Source organism: Lissotriton vulgaris, chromosome 4_1 (assembly GCF_964263255.1).
Source record: "Lissotriton vulgaris chromosome 4_1, aLisVul1.2, whole genome shotgun sequence".
NCBI classification, from domain to species: domain Eukaryota; kingdom Metazoa; phylum Chordata; class Amphibia; order Caudata; family Salamandridae; genus Lissotriton; species Lissotriton vulgaris.
In genome coordinates, this window is record NC_141691.1 from 1,997,453,446 (window position 1) to 1,997,476,097 (window position 22,652).

Genomic DNA, 22,652 nt, shown 5'->3' on the forward strand with positions numbered 1-22,652 from the left:
CGAGGTGGGAGATTTAATGTTTTTAGGTATGGGGGCTTGAACCCGCCTCTCTCCTCTATTGGCTGGCTTCCTAAACGGAGGCCAGCCATTGGAGGAGAGGGGCATCACTCCATTAAAGCCCCGTCTCTTTCGGATTCGGGGGCGTGTTTTTGGCGTTCTTTCGTCCTGTGATGTAATCGTCACTCAGAACGCCAAAAACACGCCCCCGATTCCGAAATTTTCGGATCTTTGCGGCTGCCATTTTGCTGATCGGTAAAAAGAGGAGAGCAGCATCTACTGAGGACATCAGGTAACTATCCCTTGTTAAAGACATGCAAGCGTTCAGATTCCGAGGGCAATTTAACTTTGAAGGTTTAACTTCTGGTTCTGGTTTACCTGGCGAGGTTGGGTTTTCATTTGAGAGAGGAGTGTGCAAGTTGAGAGTGTTGTGTGTGACTGTGCTACACGCACATGCTGGAGGAGTAAGTGTCAGCTCCCTCTACCGTCTTCATCCCATTAGGACTGGGTGGGTGTGTCATACGACATCGGTACACTTGGGAACTGGCAAAATGAGCAGTCTCCGCCTGCTGAGAGTTGTGAATGCAGCCGTGACACTCTGGTATACAGTATTGCACACTCATGTTCGTGAAGCATTAAGGCACTTAGGTTTGATGTGTTACACACACGCCGGCCACAGACTAGTACCCCCTCCCCCCATAATGAGTGTCGCCCCACTTGCCGTGAGTTAATTTCAGGGAGCCAAACCCTGCCAGGGAAGGAGTCCTCTCCCTGTAACGCTAGTACACACACTTCCCATTCGAGTATAAACTAGCTTTATTCGGCGTGTTATACACATGCTCCACTCGTGTCCAGGCACTGACACGACAGAGAAGCTTTGTGCCCTTGCAGCACAGACCCATACCGCCCTACACGCCGAGCCCCGTGCCTCTCACACAGCACCCCGTGTTGCAAGGCAGTGTCAGAGCCGAGCGTTTCCTCAAAGGGTTAATCATAATTGCAGGGCGGGGAGACACACCCTGCCGAGAGGCACCGACCAGGAACACTCTCTGTACCTTCCTCCCAAGCCACTGTCTGCGAGGCCGCCGCTGCAGCTCTGCCGCGCCTCGGAACAGGAGCCAGGGGAGAGCCCATCCACCCGACCCAAACCGGCACCATGTCCACCTCGGATGAAGTGGACGGGCTCGGGGGCATTTACCGCCGCCAATATGGAGGTAAGTTTGGGGGACGGGGACCTGGGGAGGGCGGGTGGCGACACTGCACTTTAAAAGGGAAACGATAAACACAGTGGAGTTGAGTGTCTGCGCATTATTTGTTTCTTTGATATTGCACCCCTCGCCCCCTAACCCATCCTAGAAGGGAGGAACTGTTCCTGGGAGCCTCGTTTTGCTGCACTTCACCGCCAGCCCCCAGATTTGTATTACCGGAACCGGAGGAAAAGGGCGGGTTGGCAAGCGTTGATCACTGGAAAAGGCTTCCCAAAACTGCTGCCGCCGGAGTGCAGACGCTTTGGTGCTCAGAGAGGAATTGTTTTTACTGCATTTCCCTGCGTGTCCCACGGCAAAGGGCAGCCATGCAGGAGGGGCAGGTCTCGACATGTCTCTCGGTCAAACTTTTCAACCTGTGAAGTTAAAAACTGCAGCCCCCTTTTGAGGGAGTGTCCCTGACTATCTTTCCATGTTGTTGCCACAGCGCGTGCATTCCCTCTCCTGAATTCATTAGATAAGCACTTTGAACGATTTCACTGGGAGACAAACTAAGTAACGCCGCAGACTGTAGGTCTTTGGGGTGCAACATGTTCTCGAGCTGGTTTGATGTTAGCGTAATATTACTTCCATTCAGGATATTGCTTCATCTCAAGGGGCTCGTGTCGGAAGAGGGTGGGTGGGAGGAGGCGGGTCAGAGTTTCCTACGTTTACGCTTGAGATACTCCCCTGCAACAGCTTCTTCTATTAGGGAGGTTATGTTTGGGTTAAAGAAGGGGGCAGGACAGCCCCTTCGGGCCACGGGTCGTTCCTGCAGCCCAGCTCACAGGTCTTCTCTTCACGCATCCTTGCCCACTTGCGAATTTTGTTTTGACTTAAACCTTTATTCTTCACACGTATTTTTGTACGTCACGCGTTGCCAATCAATCAATCAGGGGATTTCGCCATGTAAAAAACAAATGCTCCCCTGCCCCCTGGCTGTGCTTGCTCCCCTGCCCCCTGGCTGTGCTCGCTCCCCTGCCCCCGGGCTGTGCTTGCTACCCTGCCCCCGCGCTGTGCTTGCTTCCCTGCCCCCGGCCTGTGCTTGCTTCCCTGCCCCCTGGCTGTGCTTGCTCCCCTGCCCCCTGGGTGTGCTTGCTCCCCAGCCCCCTGGCTATGCTTGCTTCCCTGCCCCCTGGCTGTGCTTGCTCCCCTGCCCCCAGGCTGTGCTTGCTTCCCTGCCCCCTGGCTGTTCTTGCTTCCCTGCCGCCTGGCTGTGCTTGCTTCCCCGCCCCCTGGCTGTGCTTGCTTCTCTGCCCCCTCGCTGTACTTGCTCTCCTGTGTGTGTATGTGGCTCTGGGTGTGTATGTGTATGTGGCTCTGGGTGTGTGTGTGTGGCTCTGGGTGTGTGTGTGTGGCTCTGAGTGTGTGTGTATGTGGCTCTAGGTGTGTGTGTGGGGGTCTGTGTGTGTGTGTGTGTGTGGCTGTGTGTGTGTGGCTGTGTGTGTTTGTGGCTCTGTGTGTGTGGGGGGCTCTGTGTGTGTGTGGGGCTCTGTGTGTGTGGGGGGCTCTGTGTGTGTGGGGCTGTGTGTGTGTGTGGGGCTCTGTGTGTGTGTGGGGCTCTGTGTGTGTGGGGCTCTGTGTGTGTGGGGGGCTGTGTGTGGGGGTATGTGTGTGTGGGGGGGGGCTCTGTGTGTGGGGGGCTCTGTGTGTGTGTGGGGCTGTGTGTGTGGGGCTCTGTGTGTGGGGGGGGCTCTGTGTGTGTGTGGGGGGGGGCTCTGTGTGTGTGTAGGGCTCTGTGTGTGTGTGTGTGTGTGTGTGTAGGGCTCTGTGTGTGTGGGGGGGCTTTGTGTGTGTGTGGAGGGGGCTCTGTGTGTGTGGGGGCTCTGTGTGTGTGGGGGGGGCTCTGTGTGTGTGTGTGGGGGGCTCTGTGTGTGTGTGGGGATCTGTGTGTGTGTGTGGGGCTCTGTGTGGGTGGCTCTGTATGTGTGTGTGGGTGGCTTTGTGTGTGTGGCTCTGTGTGGGTGTAAATGCAATAGGTCATGCATTTGCGAGCGATTAACCTATTGGCATTGTAAATGACAATGACATTTATTTAACGATTAATCTAGTGGCAATGTAAATGACAATGCCATTTATTTAAGATTTAAAAAAAAAAATGTTTGGGTTAAAGAAGGGGGCAGGACAGCCCCTTCGGGTCACGGGTCGTTCCTGCAGCCCAGCTCACAGGTCTTCTCTTCACGCATCCTTGCCCACTTGCGAATTTTGTTTTGACTTAAACCTTTATTCTTCACACGTATTTTTGTACGTCACGCGTTGCCAATCAATCAATCAGGGGATTTCGCCATGTAAAAAACAAATGCTCCCCTGCCCCCTGGCTGTGCTTGCTCCCCTGCCCCCTGGCTGTGCTCGCTCCCCTGCCCCCGGGCTGTGCTTGCTACCCTGCCCCCGCGCTGTGCTTGCTTCCCTGCCCCCTGGCTGTGCTTGCTCCCCTGCCCCCTGGGTGTGCTTGCTCCCCAGCCCCCTGGCTATGCTTGCTTCCCTGCCCCCTGGCTGTGCTTGCTCCCCTGCCCCCAGGCTGTGCTTGCTTCCCTGCCCCCTGGCTGTTCTTGCTTCCCTGCCCCCTGGCTGTGCTTGCTTCCCCGCCCCCTGGCTGTGCTTGCTTCTCTGCCCCCTCGCTGTACATGCTCTCCTGTGTGTGTATGTGGCTCTGGGTGTGTATGTGTATGTGGCTCTGGGTGTGTGTGTGTGGCTCTGGGTGTGTGTGTGTGGCTCTGAGTGTGTGTGTATGTGGCTCTAGGTGTGTGTGTGGGGGTCTGTGTGTGTGTGTGTGTGTGGCTGTGTGTGTGTGGCTGTGTGTGTTTGTGGCTCTGTGTGTGTGGGGGGCTCTGTGTGTGTGTGGGGCTCTGTGTGTGTGGGGGGCTCTGTGTGTGTGGGGCTGTGTGTGTGTGTGGGGCTCTGTGTGTGTGGGGCTCTGTGTGTGTGGGGCTCTGTGTGTGTGGGGGGCTGTGTGTGGGGGTATGTGTGTGTGTGGGGGGGCTCTGTGTGTGGGGGGCTCTGTGTGTGTGTGGGGCTGTGTGTGTGGGGCTCTGTGTGTGGGGGGGGCTCTGTGTGTGTGTGGGGGGGGGCTCTGTGTGTGTGTAGGGCTCTGTGTGTGTGTGTGTGTGTGTGTGTGTAGGGCTCTGTGTGTGTGGGGGGCTTTGTGTGTGTGTGGAGGGGGCTCTGTGTGTGGGGGGGCTCTGTGTGTGTGGGGGGCTCTGTGTGTGTGTGTGGGGGGCTCTGTGTGTGTGTGGGGATCTGTGTGTGTGTGTGGGGCTCTGTGTGGGTGGCTCTGTATGTGTGTGTGGGTGGCGTTGTGTGTGTGGCTCTGTGTGGGTGTAAATGCAATAGGTCATGCATTTGCGAGCGATTAACCTATTGGCATTGTAAATGACAATGACATTTATTTAACGATTAATCTAGTGGCAATGTAAATGACAATGCCATTTATTTAAGATTTTGAAAAAAAAAATGTCATGAGCAATGCCAATAGCTCTACCTTTAATAATGCCGAGACCATTGCATTGCATTGTAAATGCTTGTTTAATGTTGAAACACAATTTAAATCTCAACACCTTTTCTGTTCTGAACACCTAGGTGCTCAGGGCGGGTCGGTTGCGCGAGCCCTCTTGCAGAGACCTGAGTTTGCAGTGAGAGCTGTTACTCGTGATGTTAACCGGCCGGCATCACTGGCCCTTCGTGACTTGGGAGCCACAGTGGTGAAAGGAGACCTGGACAACCAGAAGAGTGTGGAGGAGGCCATGAATGGGGCTTATGGCACATTTTTGGTGACCAACTTCTTTGACAGTTTCAGCAAGGAGAAGGAAGTGCAGCAGGTAAGACCAGAAAGTCGTGCTTTGATCATCGTGCAACATGCCACGTACCGCCCTTCCTATAAAGGGCCTTTTCCAATGTTTATTTAAATTTCCCATCAATGGGAACTGGTAGACATGTTGCACCCTGAAATGTGTAAAATACTTAGGGCCTGATGATGAGTTTACCCGCGTCCAACCGCCGTATTAAGAGTGTGGTAGTCTGACTGCCACAGGACCGCTGCAACTGCCTGGATCTGTGATCCCTCAGCGTTGTTGCAGCAGTGTGAGGCTGCAATATCCTGCCATGAAAAGGGCGAGGTGAGGAATTTAAGGGGGCCCTGCAGTGTCCCCTGTTGCCTCTGTGCATGGGGCTGCATGCAGGGGGGCAGATGATGTGCCCCCTGTCTGTATGTACCCTCTGTTCCTGCACAGAATGAAATGCACAACACTGTGTATTTCAGTCCGTGCAGGAACAGGCTGTGGCGCTCCCACAACTGTGCCTTTCCATGGCTTTCCTATGAACGGTAGCCGTGGGACTGCCGCCGCAGGACTGCCCAACCTGTATTCCAGTCAGAATAAAGTGGGTGGGCTGACCAAGGGTTTGTCAGCCTTAGATTGGGGTGCTGGCTTGGCGGCCTGCTCCAACACTGAACTTGTAGAACTTCATACCTCTCTGTGCTCACTGAAATGTCAACTTAACTAGGTACTCCCTCCAACTCCCCTCCAACCTTCTGGCTTTCTTCATACCCTATATTTGCATGTTGCACCCTGCCAATACCGATCTCCCTACAAAACGTTGTCCATTCCCTATTCAACTTCCCCATTCAATTTCCTTCTCACTCGGTCCACTGCCATTGGTTTGCCAGCCCCCCTCCACTCCTGCCTCTGTACTATATCTGTCCATAGCACACATGTACCAGACCAGAATACCTTGATCTCCTTAAGGTCTCTCTTGATCACTTTAATCAAATCCAAACCTTTCAACTGAATCATCAATTCCCCCTAGATGAATAGCTACCAGGTTGGGGCAGCCATCCCTGCCAAGCAACTGGTTCTGCACTGGTATCAACTCTTCCCATTTCATCCATCCTTTCCCATGCATTATAATCCAGATTTCTTACTTATCAAACCCCAATTGCTTTCCATGCCTCCTCATTACCGCCTGCGTTTCTGACCACTTTATAAAAGAATGCCCGCAAATCCAAATGGTCGAATCACCCCTCATGGAGTACTGAACCTAGAAAACAACCAGCAAAAAATGGGAAACAGCCATTACAACGGGCTGTTACTTTGCATGCAGTTAAGATGCATGCGTTACAACATGCGACGTAACCACACGTACATTTATGATGCGGGTCATTACATCGCATGCGCATTTAAAACGCATGCGATGTAATGACGTCGGAGCACAGACAGCAACGCAGGAACCGGGAGCAGAGACTCGGCGATGCTGGGAACGGAACCGGACCACAAGGAAGGAGAGAAGTAAGTGTGATTAGGGTTTAGGGTAGACTCAGGTGGTAGTAGTGTAGGCGTTAGGGCTTAGGGTAGTGTCAGGGGGTTGTAGTGTATGCTAGTGTTTTAGAGTTTAAGGCTTAGGTTAGTGTCAGGGGGTTGTAGTGTATGCTAGTGTTTTAATCTTTAGGGCTTAGGGTAGTGTAAGGGGGTTGTAGTTTATGCTAGTAATTTAGACCTTAGGGTAGTGTAAGGGGGTTGTAGAGTATGCTAGTGTTTTAGACTTTAGGGCTTAGGTTAGTGTAAGGGGGTTGTAGAGTATGCTAGTGTCTAAGACTTTAGGGCTTAGGGTAGTGTACGGGAGTTGTAGTGTATGCTAGTGTTTTAGACTTTAGGGCTTGGAGTAGTTTAAGGGGGTTGTAGTGTATGCTAGTGTTTTAGAATTTAGGGCTTAGGGTAGCGTCAGGGGGTTGTACTGTATGGTATTGGTTTAGGCTTTAGGGTTGTGTAAGCAGGTCCGGGACAGACTGTGTGTAGGGGTAGGGTCGTGTTTTGAGTACTGTTTTGGGGTAGTTTTCAATTATGTACTGTAGGGTATTACTGTGGACTGTGTGTTTGTAGGGTAGTGTGTTAGTGTTTGGGGGATATTTAGCAATTTAAATACATACAGGAAAGTTGGGTCCGATGTAAATGCATATAGTATGCATGTCAAAGGAAATGCGAACTAATGCCATGCGTTGAAAAAACATGTGTTGTGACGGTACATGCGAACTAAAAACCGCGTTGTGAAAGTACGCATTGTTTTAGTATGCAATGTATCATCATACATCCGCAAAAAAGAATTAAACATCTTAATTCAGGTAGCCTCTTGCTCACTGGACACATATAACCTGTAACAATCCGATGACCACCAACCCAAGTGCCTAATCCTTTTGGCAGGTCAATCTCATTTATCTGCCTCCGTAGTTGCCCCTATCCTAAATTAGTGTGTTCCATAGTCCTCTCCCAGAAGACCAAATTTCCTCAATGCCTTCCAAAGCACTGCTAGAAACTGAAAATACTTAATTCTACAACCATTCCTGTGCCTAAACACACCCGACTGCCACCCATCCCCTCTTCAGTGTAGTGCTGCCACCACTATACTGGGCAAAGACACCGTACTGGGTAGCTCCTCCGTAGCACCCTCCTCTCTCTGGCTCGCTGGTCCATTTTCTACTTCTTCACAGTTATATCTAGCCCCCACTTTTACCTCCATGTCCTTCACTTCCACCCGCCATCCTTCTTGCGCCAACAATTCCAACATCTGTAATGCCACAAAGAACATCCGCAGCACCAACAGTGAAAAGAGTGCAAACTCTGTCTATTCCATGCATAACTACAATAGTGTTTGCACAACCATCCGCAACACTGACCAAATCAGTGGCCTCCTTACTTTGCCCTCTTTGCCTTTCTGTTGTGCCCAGCCTGGGTTGTGTTGTGTTCCAAAAACCTGGTTTCCAACTCACCCCCTGTGGGGGCATAACCACTTACTAAAAAAGGCAATGCCAGCCAACTTACCCACAATGGTAACCCGCGAAAAACTTTTTTCTGTCATATCCCTTATGAAATGTACCACATCGCCTCTCCCCCAATCATTCCCCTTACTTTCTCTCCTCTCTGTACCCCAGATTCCAAGAATTCACTCCACACCTGATCATGCATCCTTTGTGTTGATTAAGCCTGGGCTGTGAACTCCGCTCGCGGAGTTTGCAGAGTTTCCCGCACTTCCTTCACTCATTGTTCCGAAAATCTCTGCTTCGCACAGCGGAGCAGAGTTTTTTTCCTCGCTCGCGTTCAACAACGTTAAATCAACCTCCCAGCGAGTTTTTTCCATGTTCGCGATCGTCAACATCAAGTTGGCGAGTGCGAGCGTGGAAAATAAACATCCCGGCGAGATTTCTCAATGCAAGGTGGTCAGGTTTCTCTTTGCGAGTGGTTGCATATGCTCACGCCTGCTCACGACGAGAAACTGCTTTTTGGCTGTGAGAAAGCTACTGCTCGAGTAAAAATCTACTGGAGCAGCAGAAAAGAGAGAGAAGGGACCACTTGCACTGTGCAAGGTTTTGTTCGCAATGATTGCACAGTGAGGACAAGCATCCGCACTGTGCAATCACCGCGAATGGCATTTTTCTATGGAACTCTGCCACTTGCAGAGCTTCGCGTAATGCAACAGTTTTTTTGCCCTTTGCGTAACTCTGCGAACTGCAACTCCGTGAACTCCGCCCAGGGTTAGTGTTGATGGTGCAATGGCCTGTGCAGCAGTTCAAAAATTCTCACACACCTATTTCCCACAACTCCAGCAACATGATGTTTCTCTTGATCCACTCCCAATGCAAGCCTACGGTTTATCCCCCAGTGCGAACAAGTTACAGCATCCACAATTTCTTTGCCACTTCATGGAATATGCCTTTCTTTGAACATAATGTTGAATCGCTAACAGCCCAAGACAAAAGCTTGCAACTGCTTCAATACTTGACTGCAGGTTAACACTACTTATTACCTCTATGATGTCCAAATTGAAAAGCACCTTTTTATTGGTGCACTTCGCGTCCCACAATACCAGTGCTACCACCAGTAGAAAACTTCAGAAAGGCTTTGCTATGATCCCCTTGTTTTCCATAGTTCCATAGCTATTGCTCCACACACCACTTCCTTAATAAAAACCTCATTTGAGAAAATCTGTCTGTACCATTCTGCATCATCACCCACCCCACCTACAAAATGCTATTGAAATGCTCTACAAATTACTTCCACATCTTCAAGTTGGCCCACATACCCACCGATAGCATAACTCAATGCATTAAAAGTGGCAAACTAGACAGTGGCAAACCCAATCATCACCAAAATGTCCTACGTGCTCACACCTCTCACAAAAATCAACGGCCACTTAGTGCCTCAACATCACATACCTGAACCCTGGTGTGAGCCAACATCACCTCCAGCAGCTCAACCATCGCTCTCTTCTTGTCCTCAGCAACCTGACTCAATCTTAGTTGAAAAAATTTCAATCCCTAGAAAAGATGGCACTCTAGCTGGCCCCACCATCTTCTCTTCCACTAGTGGCATCCCTACATCCTCCAACAGCCCCTTAAGAGTCTCACCCTGCTCTTTTTCAGGCACACGCCAATCGGGGACACATTTAGCCTGCCCATGGGCCAGTCCTGAAATGGACCTGCCAATCTGCCTTCTTGTGTCCCCTATGACAATTTAGCTCCTACCACCTTGTGGTTTACCTTTGCCGATATCAAATTCCATGCCCACCTCTTACCTCTCGGCCCGTCATACCCCAATTTGGACCCCTATCCAAGACCTGTGAGTAACAATTGTCCGTCCACCTTGTTGTCATGCCATCACACAGTATGCTGACCTGTCGCATTTAACTGGAGTGTGAACTCTTCCCCATGTACTCCCCTCTACCACCCCTCTGGTTCAGCTGCAGCCATTCACCCCCGGCACTCCTTGTTCCCCTATTACATTACTTATTCAGTGTATGAGTAGGTGACATGCCCCACATTTTGAGCACTCCTGTCAAAATTCCCTCTACCAATAGAGCTGCCCCTGTTGAAAACCCAGCAAGCACCCCCTTGTCCTACATTTTCTCTACACACTGCCTTGGGTTGGATGCCACTTAAAGGGACCATATACCAACGGCAAACCACTAGCTGTGAAATCTGTTGGTACCAGCTTAGCAGGCGCCCGTGTGTGCTGCCACAAGTCAATAACCCTCCACCTCCCATTTTCCCAGCAGCCATGCCCTGGACTCCTCGTTTCCTCTTACCCCCAAAAGGTAATGCTTGTCTTTAAAAAAATATCCATGTATTTAAAGAGTGCCACACTCCACTCAGGATAGTGCTCACAGTATACATTAGCGTAGATCTTAAACACCACTGTCCAATCATCAATTGTTATTGTTATCCTGTACCTCCTCGCCAATTCATATTCTTCCTCTTTTGAGCCCTCCTTTGCCTGCACCTGTCAGTGCAATAGTTTAAACACCTCTATATCCTCTCCTTCGTGACTGCCATCAAATATGCCCCAAGGGCTTTGTAATCCCGATATAGAGTAGTTTCTTTACCTTAAGCTCTTTACTTTCTTTTTTACTCTTGTCTTCAGTCTCTCCTTTTGTATCCCCTTCCTTTCTCTCGTTCTCTCCTTCTTTTGCTTCCCCTCCTTTGTTCTGCTTACATCCTTTCCATCTTTAGTCAAAGCATTCCCTTCTGTTTCTCAACATCTGCCACATTCTCCCGAAAGCCTTCTGTACCCACACCTTGGTCAGACACTTATCTGCCTTTGTGTAGTTTCAACACCCAGCTGTCCTGTGGCACCTCAAGCTCTCCACAACCTTTTTTTGATACCATTTCTGGGTTGGCGCTGATCTCAGTCTTTCTGCGTGGGTTTAAAGTCAGAGCCTGGTCCGAAGCCTGTTGTCCCTGCAGCGACCTCCGCTCCAGAGCCCTTGTTTATTCCATAGACAGTGTCTTCGGCTTCCGTATGTCCTGCTAAACTCCATTCTTCTCTGATTTTCTCTTCATGTTTCACCCTTGTCCTTGAATATATTCTGCCAAGCAATACTGCGTTGCTGCACCTTCATTATCCTCCAGATCTTCAACCAACTCCCTGCCTCCTAATTTTTCCTCTTCCTAGTCCAAAACTGACGCCACTTCCGTAGGCAGCATACCCAAGCTTAGGTATCCTCGCACTTTGCCATCACCCATTCCAGCTGCTGTTTGTCTGCTGGTTACCATGCCTGCTCTGCCAAGGACGCCACACCAGACCTTCCCCATCTCTTCGCACCGTCATCCCACACCAAGGTTGGTCTGCTCACACCCAACTGACTGTGCTGTTGCTTCCACTCGGGGTGGTGAAGTTGCACAAGACTCTCCAGAGTGCCGCTCCTTCTTCAGCTTGGCTGCCTCTATGTAGTCTTGGAGGCCCAGAGTTCTTCTCTACTTGTTCTTTGCTCGTGTCCTCAGCCGGGGCCCACACCCATCTCTCCCACTCCTGTCCTTCCTGTTCTGGCCTCACTCTCTATGCTCTCTCCCCAGCCCACACATCCACTGTCCTGCTACACCTTTTTGTCCCCCAACTTCACTCTTGGTCATAGCTCTGCCCTGGTCCTGCTGTAGCTGCTCTCAGTCCATACACCTTAAGGGGTTTCCGGCACAAGATGCTCTCTTCCACCCAAGGGTGTCCTCTCCCTACTCTCTATCCTCTCCTTTCTTGTCTGCCCCCACCTCTCCCTTGCTTCATTCTAGCATGGCAGTTATTACTGATGATGCTCTGATACAATGAAGGCTTGCCAACAGGCTCTGCTGTCCTCTCTCACTTTCCATTGTTTTTGCTGCCCGCCTCCACCAGTGTTTAATTTGTATTTTTTTTAAAGTGCCAGGGCTCTTGTAAGGAGGCCACTGCAGCTTGCATCGCACATTGCCACTCATGCTGCCAATGATAGTAACAACACAACTACTAACCATCACACTCCTGCAAGTGTAACAATTCAGACTATTCCAGAGCCCCAATGCTATCAGAATGGCTTGGGCAGCAGGTAATAGATTATTTTTCATGTATATTGAATTATAAATTAACTGTTGTACTCCTCTCTAATTTAGTCCGACAGCACCACTTTGTGGCAGACTGTCACAAACACCGTTGTTGACCATTAAGTGCCAGTGCCTTGCACTGGAAATCCCCATCTCAAGTTAAGCACAGGTCTTTTCCTTCTGTGCCTCTGCATCTGGAAGAGATGTGTCTGCAAAGACAGTGCATGCAGAGCTGATGTTACACTTTGTAGTTTGCTGCTTTTGGATAAGGCAAGGTGCACTGGGTTTTGTTTTGGTCCCTAGCGCATTTGGAGATTATGATGATGTTTGTGGTATTGAAGTCAAAAGACTTGTTGCCTTGTCTTCTGTTTTCATAGGGAAGAGATGTGTCTCCAGAGATGATGCATGCTCTGCTGATACTGCAAGAGTGTCAGCTATGTCTGCTGTGTTTGTATAGGATGAGGTGCGTTTGCGGAGATGATGCATGCAGTGCTGGTACCTCGAAAGTTGCTGTCTTGCCTTCTGTGTTTTTATAGGGCAGAGGTATGACTGTAGAAAAGATGCCTGCAGTGATAAACTGCAAGAATTGATGCCTTGCCTTATGTGTTTGTATATGGCAGGCAGTAGCGGTGGGTGACATTTCAAAGTGGTGGGGCGCAAAGCGATTTGCATACTGCACCGTATCGAGCGCGCGCAGCGAGCGAGCCCGACACCCAAAAGGGGGGTTTGGGGGGATAACCCCCCCCAAGAAAATTTAGAAAAAAAAGAAGAAAAATCATGCATTTTTAAGCAAATTTGAGAAAGCAGGAAGGTTAATAAAGCAATTGTGAAAGTGCAGTTATTACATTAGTAGATGGCATAACATAGGTAGCTGCTTATTCAGTATAACCACAGAGCTTCATACATTCCGTCCTATTACGCTCAGGTGCTGAATTCAGACTATAAGACTTTCATGAAAATCTCAGCTCTAAGAGTAGAAGAAGTTGCACAGCAGTTGGGAAACAGCCTTCACAAAGCATTAGGAAAATGAGAGGCAATTACTTGAAAGCAAACTGAAAGCAATGCATCAAGTAGTAACTTAAAGCAATGCATCCAGCAAAACAGTGCATGCAGTCAACCATACAAAAGTAAACTAAGCAAAAGAGTGAACCTGTGAACCTTCACTTTGAAAGCAGGGTGTTAGTCAACAGGCCAGTCACATACATTTAAACTGAAGAAGAGTACACTTCAGCATGCAGGCACCAACATAAAAGCACCAAGTAAGTCAAAAAATGAAAGCAATACATCCAGCAAACTAGACAGTGACTCAAAAAGTAAACTGAAGCAAGTGCAGACTGAAAGGAATACGCAGTCATAAGTCAGAAAACCAGTCACCCAGAAAACCAGACCAGCACACCAAAGCATCCCACCCCTGATTGGATGGCAGCTGTGCTCTTAGGGTCACCCCTCAGTTTTTTGGCAGGGTTGAGCACCCCCAGTTTTACGCCCTCTGCGACTGAAGGGGAGACAGGCAAAAGGGGTCATAATGGGACATCTGGCACAGCCACTTTGTAATCGAGGTCACCCACCCACCTCAAGACCGAGTTACAGGCTGATCTTAAATCTTTAAACAACCACAAGGATCTCCAGCTAGTTGGTTCTTGAGCCAAAGGAGTCCTCAGCTCACTGGTAATCTTTACATCGCGCCTGAGATGACATGACAATGTCCCTTAATCCGGAGCAACTGTGGGGACTGGTCTGGGTCCGGATCTGACTTGGTACGAGCAGGATACAAAAAGTAACGGGTAGGTGGTAACCCACTTCAAGTGAAGGAGCTGTAAGGAACCTAAGTGTACTGGTGTTCATACCACTTACAGGGCAGCTCTGGCTTTTCTCAGGGTGGGTGTCAGCTGTGTGATGAAACCAGCATGTGAAGCAGTTACCTCAAACAAACTAAAACCAATGCACTCATCAAGACACGGAGTTACATGAAATCAAATAGAAAACCACCATCAAGCCAGGTAGTCAACTAAAGGCAAATTGAAGTGACTGCACACTATGGGAAGTGCACTTCACCAGCCAGCCTATTACACTAAAGGAAAATGAAAGCAATGCTTCCAGTAAACAAGACAACATAAATTGAAAATGTTTCCCCGCAGGACCAACAGTCACAAAAAGTAAAGAAACAGAATGAAGTCAGAGGCACTCCAGGAATCCAGGTAGTCACACAAAATCATAACTGATTGAGCAAACTGTGTACTGAAAACGATTGCAAATAAGACAATTATATCAGAACAAACTAGTCACAGGGAAATAAACGCATGCACCCATCAAGCCGTGCATCACAAGTCAGCAAACGGAATCGAATTAAACCAGCAATACTTGGTGTCACTCAAAAGCAAGTATAAAGTGCACTTCAGCAAGCAGGTCAGCCACATTAACAGGAGACTTTCGAGGATACACCCCTAAAAGTCATAGAATCAGTTGCAAAAAAAACAAATGCACTCCAGCAACATAGGAAGTTGAATGAACACCACTGTACATAACGCACACATTACACAGAGACTAGCAATCATAGGTGTGTAAAACAGTGTATGGGACATGTTATATAAGACAAACGTGGCTGACTGCTTCGTCTGCGTTCTCCCACATTGCCCTGTCCCTTTTCTCCACACACCCCAAAAAGCCCAGCTCCTTTTTCTTTTCTCGTTTTCCTCTTCGTACATTTATTTAGGTTTTATTATGGCGAGGTCTCGATTTTCCTTCCTATTGCTCTACTGGCTGCCTTCCTCAACTCTTTGTGAAGCCAAGCCCTCCATGTCACCCCTTACTTTCAGGGTTACCTCTGCCTTTTTCCCCTAAAGCATAATAAACGCATGCTCTCCCTATAACCATAACTGATGCCCGTCTCCCTTTGCCATTGACACAAGGTCTTCTTTCCATGGACCACTCTATCCATCTCATCACTAAAACCACTGCCCTCTCCGTTAAGGCCCATGTCTCCATCTCACCACGAATGCTCCTCAGAGGCGTGATAAAAACTGTGCCCACTCCCCTCCCGGAACACGATGAGGAGCCCCCGATTCTCCCATGTCTCCAAATATATTCAGTGGCCTTGGGCAGGAAGCCCCGCACTCCATGAAGCGTAGCAGGGGCCTGCCTGACGCCCCGGTCTTCCTTTCTCTATTATTGCCCGTCTCCCTCTTACAGTGCCCCCCTCGCCTTCTCTCTCCGCTGACGTCCTGTCTTCCTTCTACCATTAACTCTCCCGTCTCCCTCCTACTGTTAACACCTTTCCCACTCACTAGTCACGCCCTGCCTGCTTCTCGCTCCCCATAACTGCCCTGATGCCTCTCTCTCACCACCACTAATGGCCCTGCTGCTTCTCTCTCACCATTAATCGCCCTGCTACTTCTCTCTCACCATTAATCGCCCTGCTGCTTCTCTCTCACCATTAATCGCCCTGCTGCTTCTCTCTCACCATTAATCGCCCTGCTGCTTCTCTCTCACCACTAATGGCCCTGCTGCTTCTCTCTCACCATTAATCGCCCTGCTACTTCTCTCTCACCATTAATCGCCCTGCTGCTTCTCTCTCACCATTAATCGCCCTGCTACTTCTCTCTCACCACTAATGGCCCTGCTGCTTCTCTCTCACCATTAATCGCCCTGCTACTTCTCGCTCACCATTAATCGCCCTGCTGCTTCTCTCTCACCATTAATCGCCCTGATGCTTCTCTCTCACCAATAACGCCCCTATTGCCTGAAAGCGTCATTATTACCTGGAAGAACCTGCGGCGTGAGTGGACTCCAGAGATTCTGAGTTCAGCAAGAGGCTTCGGCTCTTAAGAGTCATAGCCCTTTCCCACCCTCTGAATAGTAGTAAATGCCATACGACACTCTACACATTTGTATATACTGTAGCAATATGCACATATAGTCTTTTCAATCCATTCCAAATTAATATCATAAAGTTATAGGCTGGCCTGACAATTCGCATCCCAGTAGCTCCATCCTTAAAGTGCAATGTCTTCTGCACACCTGTGGAAACAGCCGTACGTACTGCGCTTCTACTGGAGGTGTGAACGAATTTACATAGGGAGTGTTGTTGTCCATATTTCCACGGAACACCTATAATGAGAGCACAGACAATCACTTTATGGTGCCCTAAATTTTCATTTAAAGAGTTGCAGCATGTCTCAATCTTCACTGATGGCTAAATATCCTGCCTCTGTGTATTGTCCTCCCAGCCCTGGCTGCACCCCTCTGACCCACACCTGCCTCCTGCTTACACCCCCTGCCCTGGCTGTACACCTCTGACTGCAGCACAGCTCTCCCCTCTACCCCGCCCCCTGCTTGCACCCCTGTCCTGCTGCACCCCTCAGACTGAAGTACAGCTCTCCCCTCCATCCCGTCCCCCTAATTGCCCTCCCTGCCCTGGCTGCACCCCTGTGACCCACACCTGCCCCCTGCATACACCCCCTGCCCTGGCTGTACACCTCTGACTGCAGCACAGCTCTCCCCTCTACCCCGCCCCCTGCTTGCACCCCTGTCCTGCTGCACCCCTCGGACTGAAGCACAGCTCTCCCCTCCATCCCGTCCCCCTAATTGCCCTCCCTGCCCTGGCTGCACCCCTGTGACCCACACCTGCCCCCTGCATACACCCCCCGCCCTGGCTGAACACCTCTGACTGCAGCACAGCTCTCCCCTCTACCCCGCCCCCTGCTTGCACCCCTGTCCTGCTGCACCCCTCGGACTGAAGCACAGCTCTCCCCTCCACCCCGTCCCCCCTAATTGCCCTCCCTGCCCTGGCTGCACCCCTGTGACCAACACCTGCCCCCTGCATACACCCCCTGCCCTGGCTGTACACCTCTGACTGCAGCACAGCTCTCCCCTCTACCCCGCCCCCTGCTTGCACCCCTGTCCTGCTGCACCCCTCGGACTGAAGCACAGCTCTCCCCTCCACCCCGTCCCCCTAATTGCCCTCCCTGCCCTGGCTGCACCCCTGTGACCCACACCTGCCCCCTGCATACACCCCCTGCCCTGGCTGTACACCTCTGACTGCAGCACAGCTCTCCACCGCTGCTGTTAACAAGCATTGGCATAGCCAATAGGTTTTGCTTTTGAGACCTTATAAGTATTTAGTTATGCAGCAGAATATCCTTGGTGCAACAACACCAACTGTTGCATGGCTAAACACTTATAAGGTCCCAAATGCGAGACCTATTGGCTACCCTAGTGCTTGTTTTGCAATGCATTGAGGCCATGGGAAAGAGATTATTACCATAATGCTTGCATTTAACAGCAAAAGGGTTGAAGTTGCTGTATCACTCCTATCATGTATATGTGTTCTCGTATTACAGGTAATCGGGCTTCGCTCCGGTGAGGGTTCTCCATATTATGGTCAGGACCATGCACTTCATCTTGGAAGACTGGCGTTTTACTTTCTGCATTGCTGACTTTAAAAGTGTAATGCACATAAATATATATTATACATATATACATGCAAACACACAATGAGAAAGCATGCTTGTCACGAAAGAGTGAATGTGCATCACATGCTGAGAACTTTTCTCCTGGAGATGCCCGCTGCTTCTACAAATACATTGATTGTGCAGGGAAATTTACAGCAAAGGAACCAGTTCAAATCACCGGGGTCGCCCAAGTTCCCTCCTTGAAAAACGGAACCATGAGCCCCACTACTCTAGTGCGAAGGCAACTAACACACAGTGCGGACAAACACATACGGTTTGCTATTTGTTGTAAGCTACTAATACATAGCTCTGAGGGGGGATAGGAACCACTGTTCGATGCAGACTTGCCCAGAATGTTACCAAATTAACATTTCAAGCTCAGTACCTTCTGCACAAAACTAGCCATAAAATAACACATAAGCTGAGCAAGCTATAAAACTAGACAACACATAGCAGACTGCTGGAAAACATAACGTGCAATATTAGTTTACACTGCAGACAGAATAGCCTTAAGATGTGCACAAAATCCTCATGAGTTAAGAACCACACCGGTCTATGTGCCTCCCGTTCCAAACAGAGTTTAATTCACACCAGCGATTGCACAAGAGGGGGATATGTAGGTAAAAGAAATATTCCGATTTAGGTGCTGCCAGAAAAGGCACTGAATATTGAAAATGAGCACTAAGTTGTAGTAAATGGACTCGGCAAACACGGCAGGTCCTTGTTTAGAATCTAGATGGCACGCCTAACTACGATTGTGACGAACTTGCCCTTTCTACAGAACACAGTACTTTGTATTACTTTTTCGCTTGGGGGCCACTGTGATTAAAGCAAGCTGGTTTCAAGCAAATGAAGGCGCTGCCAAAGGCAGCTTACAGGTGACAGACCATGGAGCTATTAGCACGTAGCGCAGGGTCTCATTTCACCATGTTGGGCATTGTACACGACAGGGAACTGTCCCGGACCCTGGTGGCTAATTCCGTTCTGCAAAAGGGAATGCAACATACATAGATAAAAACATTACAACACTTGCCGAAGTTACCGCCGTCCGCCAACATCCTGTTCCTCCTCGCAGCGTGTGCGTCAACAGTGTGTGCGCCACCCCCCGGGCGGCATCCAATGATGGCTGCTGCGTGCTGGTGGCCAGCCAATCCTGGCGCTGGGGGGGGCACATTTGCTGCTCGCCCTGTTTGCTTTGAAAACCCGGGCTGTGGCACTGGCAGCAGGCGATCAAGTACCCCCCTGGGTCCCGCTGGGGAATTTAGTGCGCATGCTTGAGATAGTAACCAACAATCCCAAGCATGCGCACAGTGCACTACGGTCTGCCTGAGTGTCACTCAAGCTGCAGGCCACCCCCCCCCCCCCGCCCCCCCCCCCCTGCACAATTTCCGACGGACCGCGGTGGGCTGAGGGCGGAGGCTGATTGGATGTATTTACAAAATGTTAAATGTTGTAAAGACAGGATTGCGGCCGGCGGCCGCGATGCGGGTCCATTGTGGCTGGTGGGGCTACGCCCCTACGCCCCAATGGACGCACCGCTGCTGATGGCAGGTGTCTCCAACCAGTCGATCGTGAGCTCCCAGACACCTTCAGAGTAGCTCGCAGCCTTGAGTTTATTTCTAAATTAACACAGGGTCACATTTTCCTTTTAAAGTTAATAGAAGGCTCTGTTTATTTTTCATTATTATCGTCATGCCTCAGAAAGCAGTCCTGAAACTTAGCAGTGCTCAGGCAGGGGCATGGAGGTGAAGAACTGAAGCACTGAGGTATTTTACTCTTAAATAAAAGTCCTTGTCAACTCCATTTTGGAGGTGAGAACAAAATGATGGTTATGAATGCTTTTAAATGGGTGAAAATGTAAGTTACCTTATTGATTAAGTTAACTCTTTAATTGTCTCCCATTTTAAAGTGTCGCATTTACAAACAGCAGGCTTCTTGCCTCTAATTGCTAGTAGACACTGTACCATATGTAGAACTGAAAAATACAGTCCGTTTTAAAAGGGAGCAATAAAAGTGTAACATTTTTTCTATATTTTGAACATTTTTGCAGAACATCTTTCGCCACTTTAAATTCATCCCATTTTTAAAAATGGTTCTATGTTTGTGTTGTACATGTTATGGTGCCACATATGACGAAAATTATATCCTTTGCCACAAGTATATATGACATAGGCGCACAGTTACTCATAGACATATATCCCATTCATATGAAAACATGTTCATACATCCCAAAGACCACGCTGTCACGGACACATATGGCAATCCTGTCATAGACCCATATTCAAAGTATTTTTTTTCTTCAAATTATAGTATCTGGTTCTATGGACATTAGCCTTCAAGTCAATGACGATGGGTGTGGGGGTACCTGGTAACAATGGGGGAGTTGTTGAGCCTTCAGTAGCTCACAATGATTTCCACTGATTAGAAGTAGCTCTCTCTACAGAAAAGGTTGGAGACTCTTGGTATATGGAGCGGTGTGTTTGCGGAGGTGATGCATTCAGTGCTGATACTGCAAGAGTTCTGCCTTTTGTTCAGCGTTTGCATAGGGGAAAGTGTGCTTGCAGAGCTGATGGTTTCAGTCATTGCATTAAATGGAAATATAGAAGTGCAGCTACTCACTATTAAGAGTACCTGATTGAACATGGGAAGGGCGGTACCTGCCCATTTAAAGCACTGCTTGCAGTGCTGATACTGTGTAGGCTACTGCCTTGTCTTGTGTTTTTATTTGTTTATGAGGAAATGTGCTTGCAGAGGCAATGCATGAAGTGCTGATTCTGTGAAAGTTGCTTCCTTGTCTTCTGTCTTTCTATAGGGGAGAGGTATGGCTGCAGAGATGATGCACAGTTGATGATCTACAATGTATATCTGTGAGTCTTCTTTGTAGAAGGGCCAAGAGTTCCAATTGGTTGACAAGACTCTCAAGTTGGCATACTTCTCCTAGAAGGAGTAAAACATTTACAATTAATTTTTATAACTTAAATGAAGAAAAGCTTTTCTATACAGATGTATGCTGGAGACAGTGCAAAAGATGTTCTCTGACTCAGGCAATGTCTTCTTTCTTCCACAGGGCAAAATGGTGGCTGATATAGCGAAGCGACTGGGCACGAAGCACGTGGTCTTCAGTGGGCTGGAGAACGTGAAGGCGCTCACAGGCGGGAAGCTGGAAGTGCTGCATATGGACAGCAAAGGCGAGGTGGAGCAGTACTTTTGGGACATAGGGGTGCCCATGACAAGTGTTCGTGTCAGCTTCTACTTTGAGAACTTCTTCACTAACACAAAGCCAGTGAAGGCAAAGGACGGCGACCATTACAACCTAGGTACGTCACACACATGGTCCACACTGTAGAGCTTATGTGTGCACCACCTTCATGATTCTGAGATCCTTTCCACAATCTGTGTCCAAGAGAAGGTTGAGCAGTTACTTTCACCTTGTATAAAAAATCTCAACTATGGGTGCATTAACCCTTGAAGTATATAACTAACCCATTTGTATATATTACATGGTGAAGATTGTGAGTAGCTTAACTAGGATGCCTCCAGCTTTGATTACCATCGTCTCAGATGAAGAATACACCTGGATCCTGTCCGGGAGGTTTTATTGTGGTACTCTGTGAGCCAGGCAAATGCTCAGTCACATGAGATAGCTCCAGCCTCCTTTATCACAATAATGTTATATATCCAACACCCACATTGCACTTATCATGAATTCAAATCTGTCTTATCTCTCACTAGAAAAATTAATTGCTGCTTTGATTCCTCCAAGTAAAACCTCAACTCACTGAGCTTTCTCACGACCAGTACTCTGCAGAAGAGAGCTATTGACCCAGCCAAGGGCAAAGCTGGTCACTTCACAAAAACAAGGAGATGATGGAGAGAGCGCTGAAACTTTTCAGACACTCACCCCAGTCACAGATCTGGGTTGAATCCATCATCGTTCTTTAGCTCTCTTCCCCACACTAGTTCAGACCCAGCCATATGCAAATCAGTCTTGACCCTGTTCTCATGGAAATAGTCCAGCCCGAACGGCTAAGTCAGGTCTTCACTGGATTCAAGCTAGCCTAGCTGATGAGGAGTGTTACTCTGATATCAGTCCCAGGATGCTTGTTTCCCCTCTCCCCACTCACTTTGCTCACTTAGTCTCTGCTAACACTTCACCTCTCCTCTTTTCTACACTAGTTCTGCCCATGGCGGACATTCCAATGGATGGGATATCCGTGGCTGACATCGGACCGGTCGTGGCAAGCATCTTCCAATCCCCTGACGGTTACCTGGGCAAAGCCATTGGACTGAGCGCTGAACGCCTGACAGCCCAGCAGTACGCAGAGATACTGTCCAAGCACATGGGCAAGACTGTGCTGGATTCCAAGGTGAGAAGCAGACTGTGTGCAAATAAAATGTAAGAGAAAAATAAGAGGATGTTTTGTAGCCATGTGCTAACTGCATGTGCAAAACCAACCCAGTGCAAAAATCATCTATTCAGGTATGGGATTCATTTCCTACACCGAACTAAAATAGAGTAATGCATGCTAACGGTATATGTTGTGTTTATGTGATTTTCCCATGTATTGCGTTTGGTGCACCAGTTGTTAGTGGCGAACACATACTAAAGCAAGCTCAATTTGCTTTGAGCTCCTACGTGCAGTGATGCTGCAACAGTGACAGATACCATTTCTGTCCATACTAGCCCTAACACCCTGCTCTAAATGACCTCCTGAAAGCAGCTACTTTGTAAAATAACAATACAGTTAAAACACTTTGGCCGTCATTACGAATGGCCAGGTTTTAGATGCAATGATTTAGGCAACAAGGTGTTTGGAATATATTGGATGTGACAATTATCCTCTATTACTAGTTTTGCCCATTAAAGGGGAATAGCCTCTCATGGCCAAACTAACTCATCAGTCTTAAAAGGTTGAAGGTTGGTACTGATTAGTCTAGTTCTAGCTCCAAGAGAATGTTTACGAAAAGCTCTATTTTGGTAATTTCAACAGGGTGGCATCGGTGGCTGCCCCACTTCTACTCTACTATCTGAGACCATTATTTGACCACTTTGTGTACTCCAAGTGAGCGAATACAGACTGGACTCTTCTTCTGGACTAACAAAGTGTTCGGTGCAGCGTGGCCTCACGGTTT

The 22,652-nt window shown here is 48.9% G+C and overlaps 1 protein-coding gene across 1 annotated transcript in view; it reads left to right on the top strand.

Annotated features, from left to right (window-relative positions):
- LOC147724818 (nmrA-like family domain-containing protein 1) overlaps nucleotides 1-22,652 on the top strand; it is a 71,700-nt gene that overhangs the window by 22,776 nt on the left and 26,272 nt on the right. Inside the window, exons 2-4 of the mRNA XM_086966320.1 lie at nucleotides 4,818-5,056; nucleotides 20,587-20,836; nucleotides 21,696-21,886. Coding sequence (XP_086822446.1) covers nucleotides 4,818-5,056; nucleotides 20,587-20,836; nucleotides 21,696-21,886 — 680 coding nt within the window. The remainder of the gene's footprint in view (nucleotides 1-4,817; nucleotides 5,057-20,586; nucleotides 20,837-21,695; nucleotides 21,887-22,652) is intronic.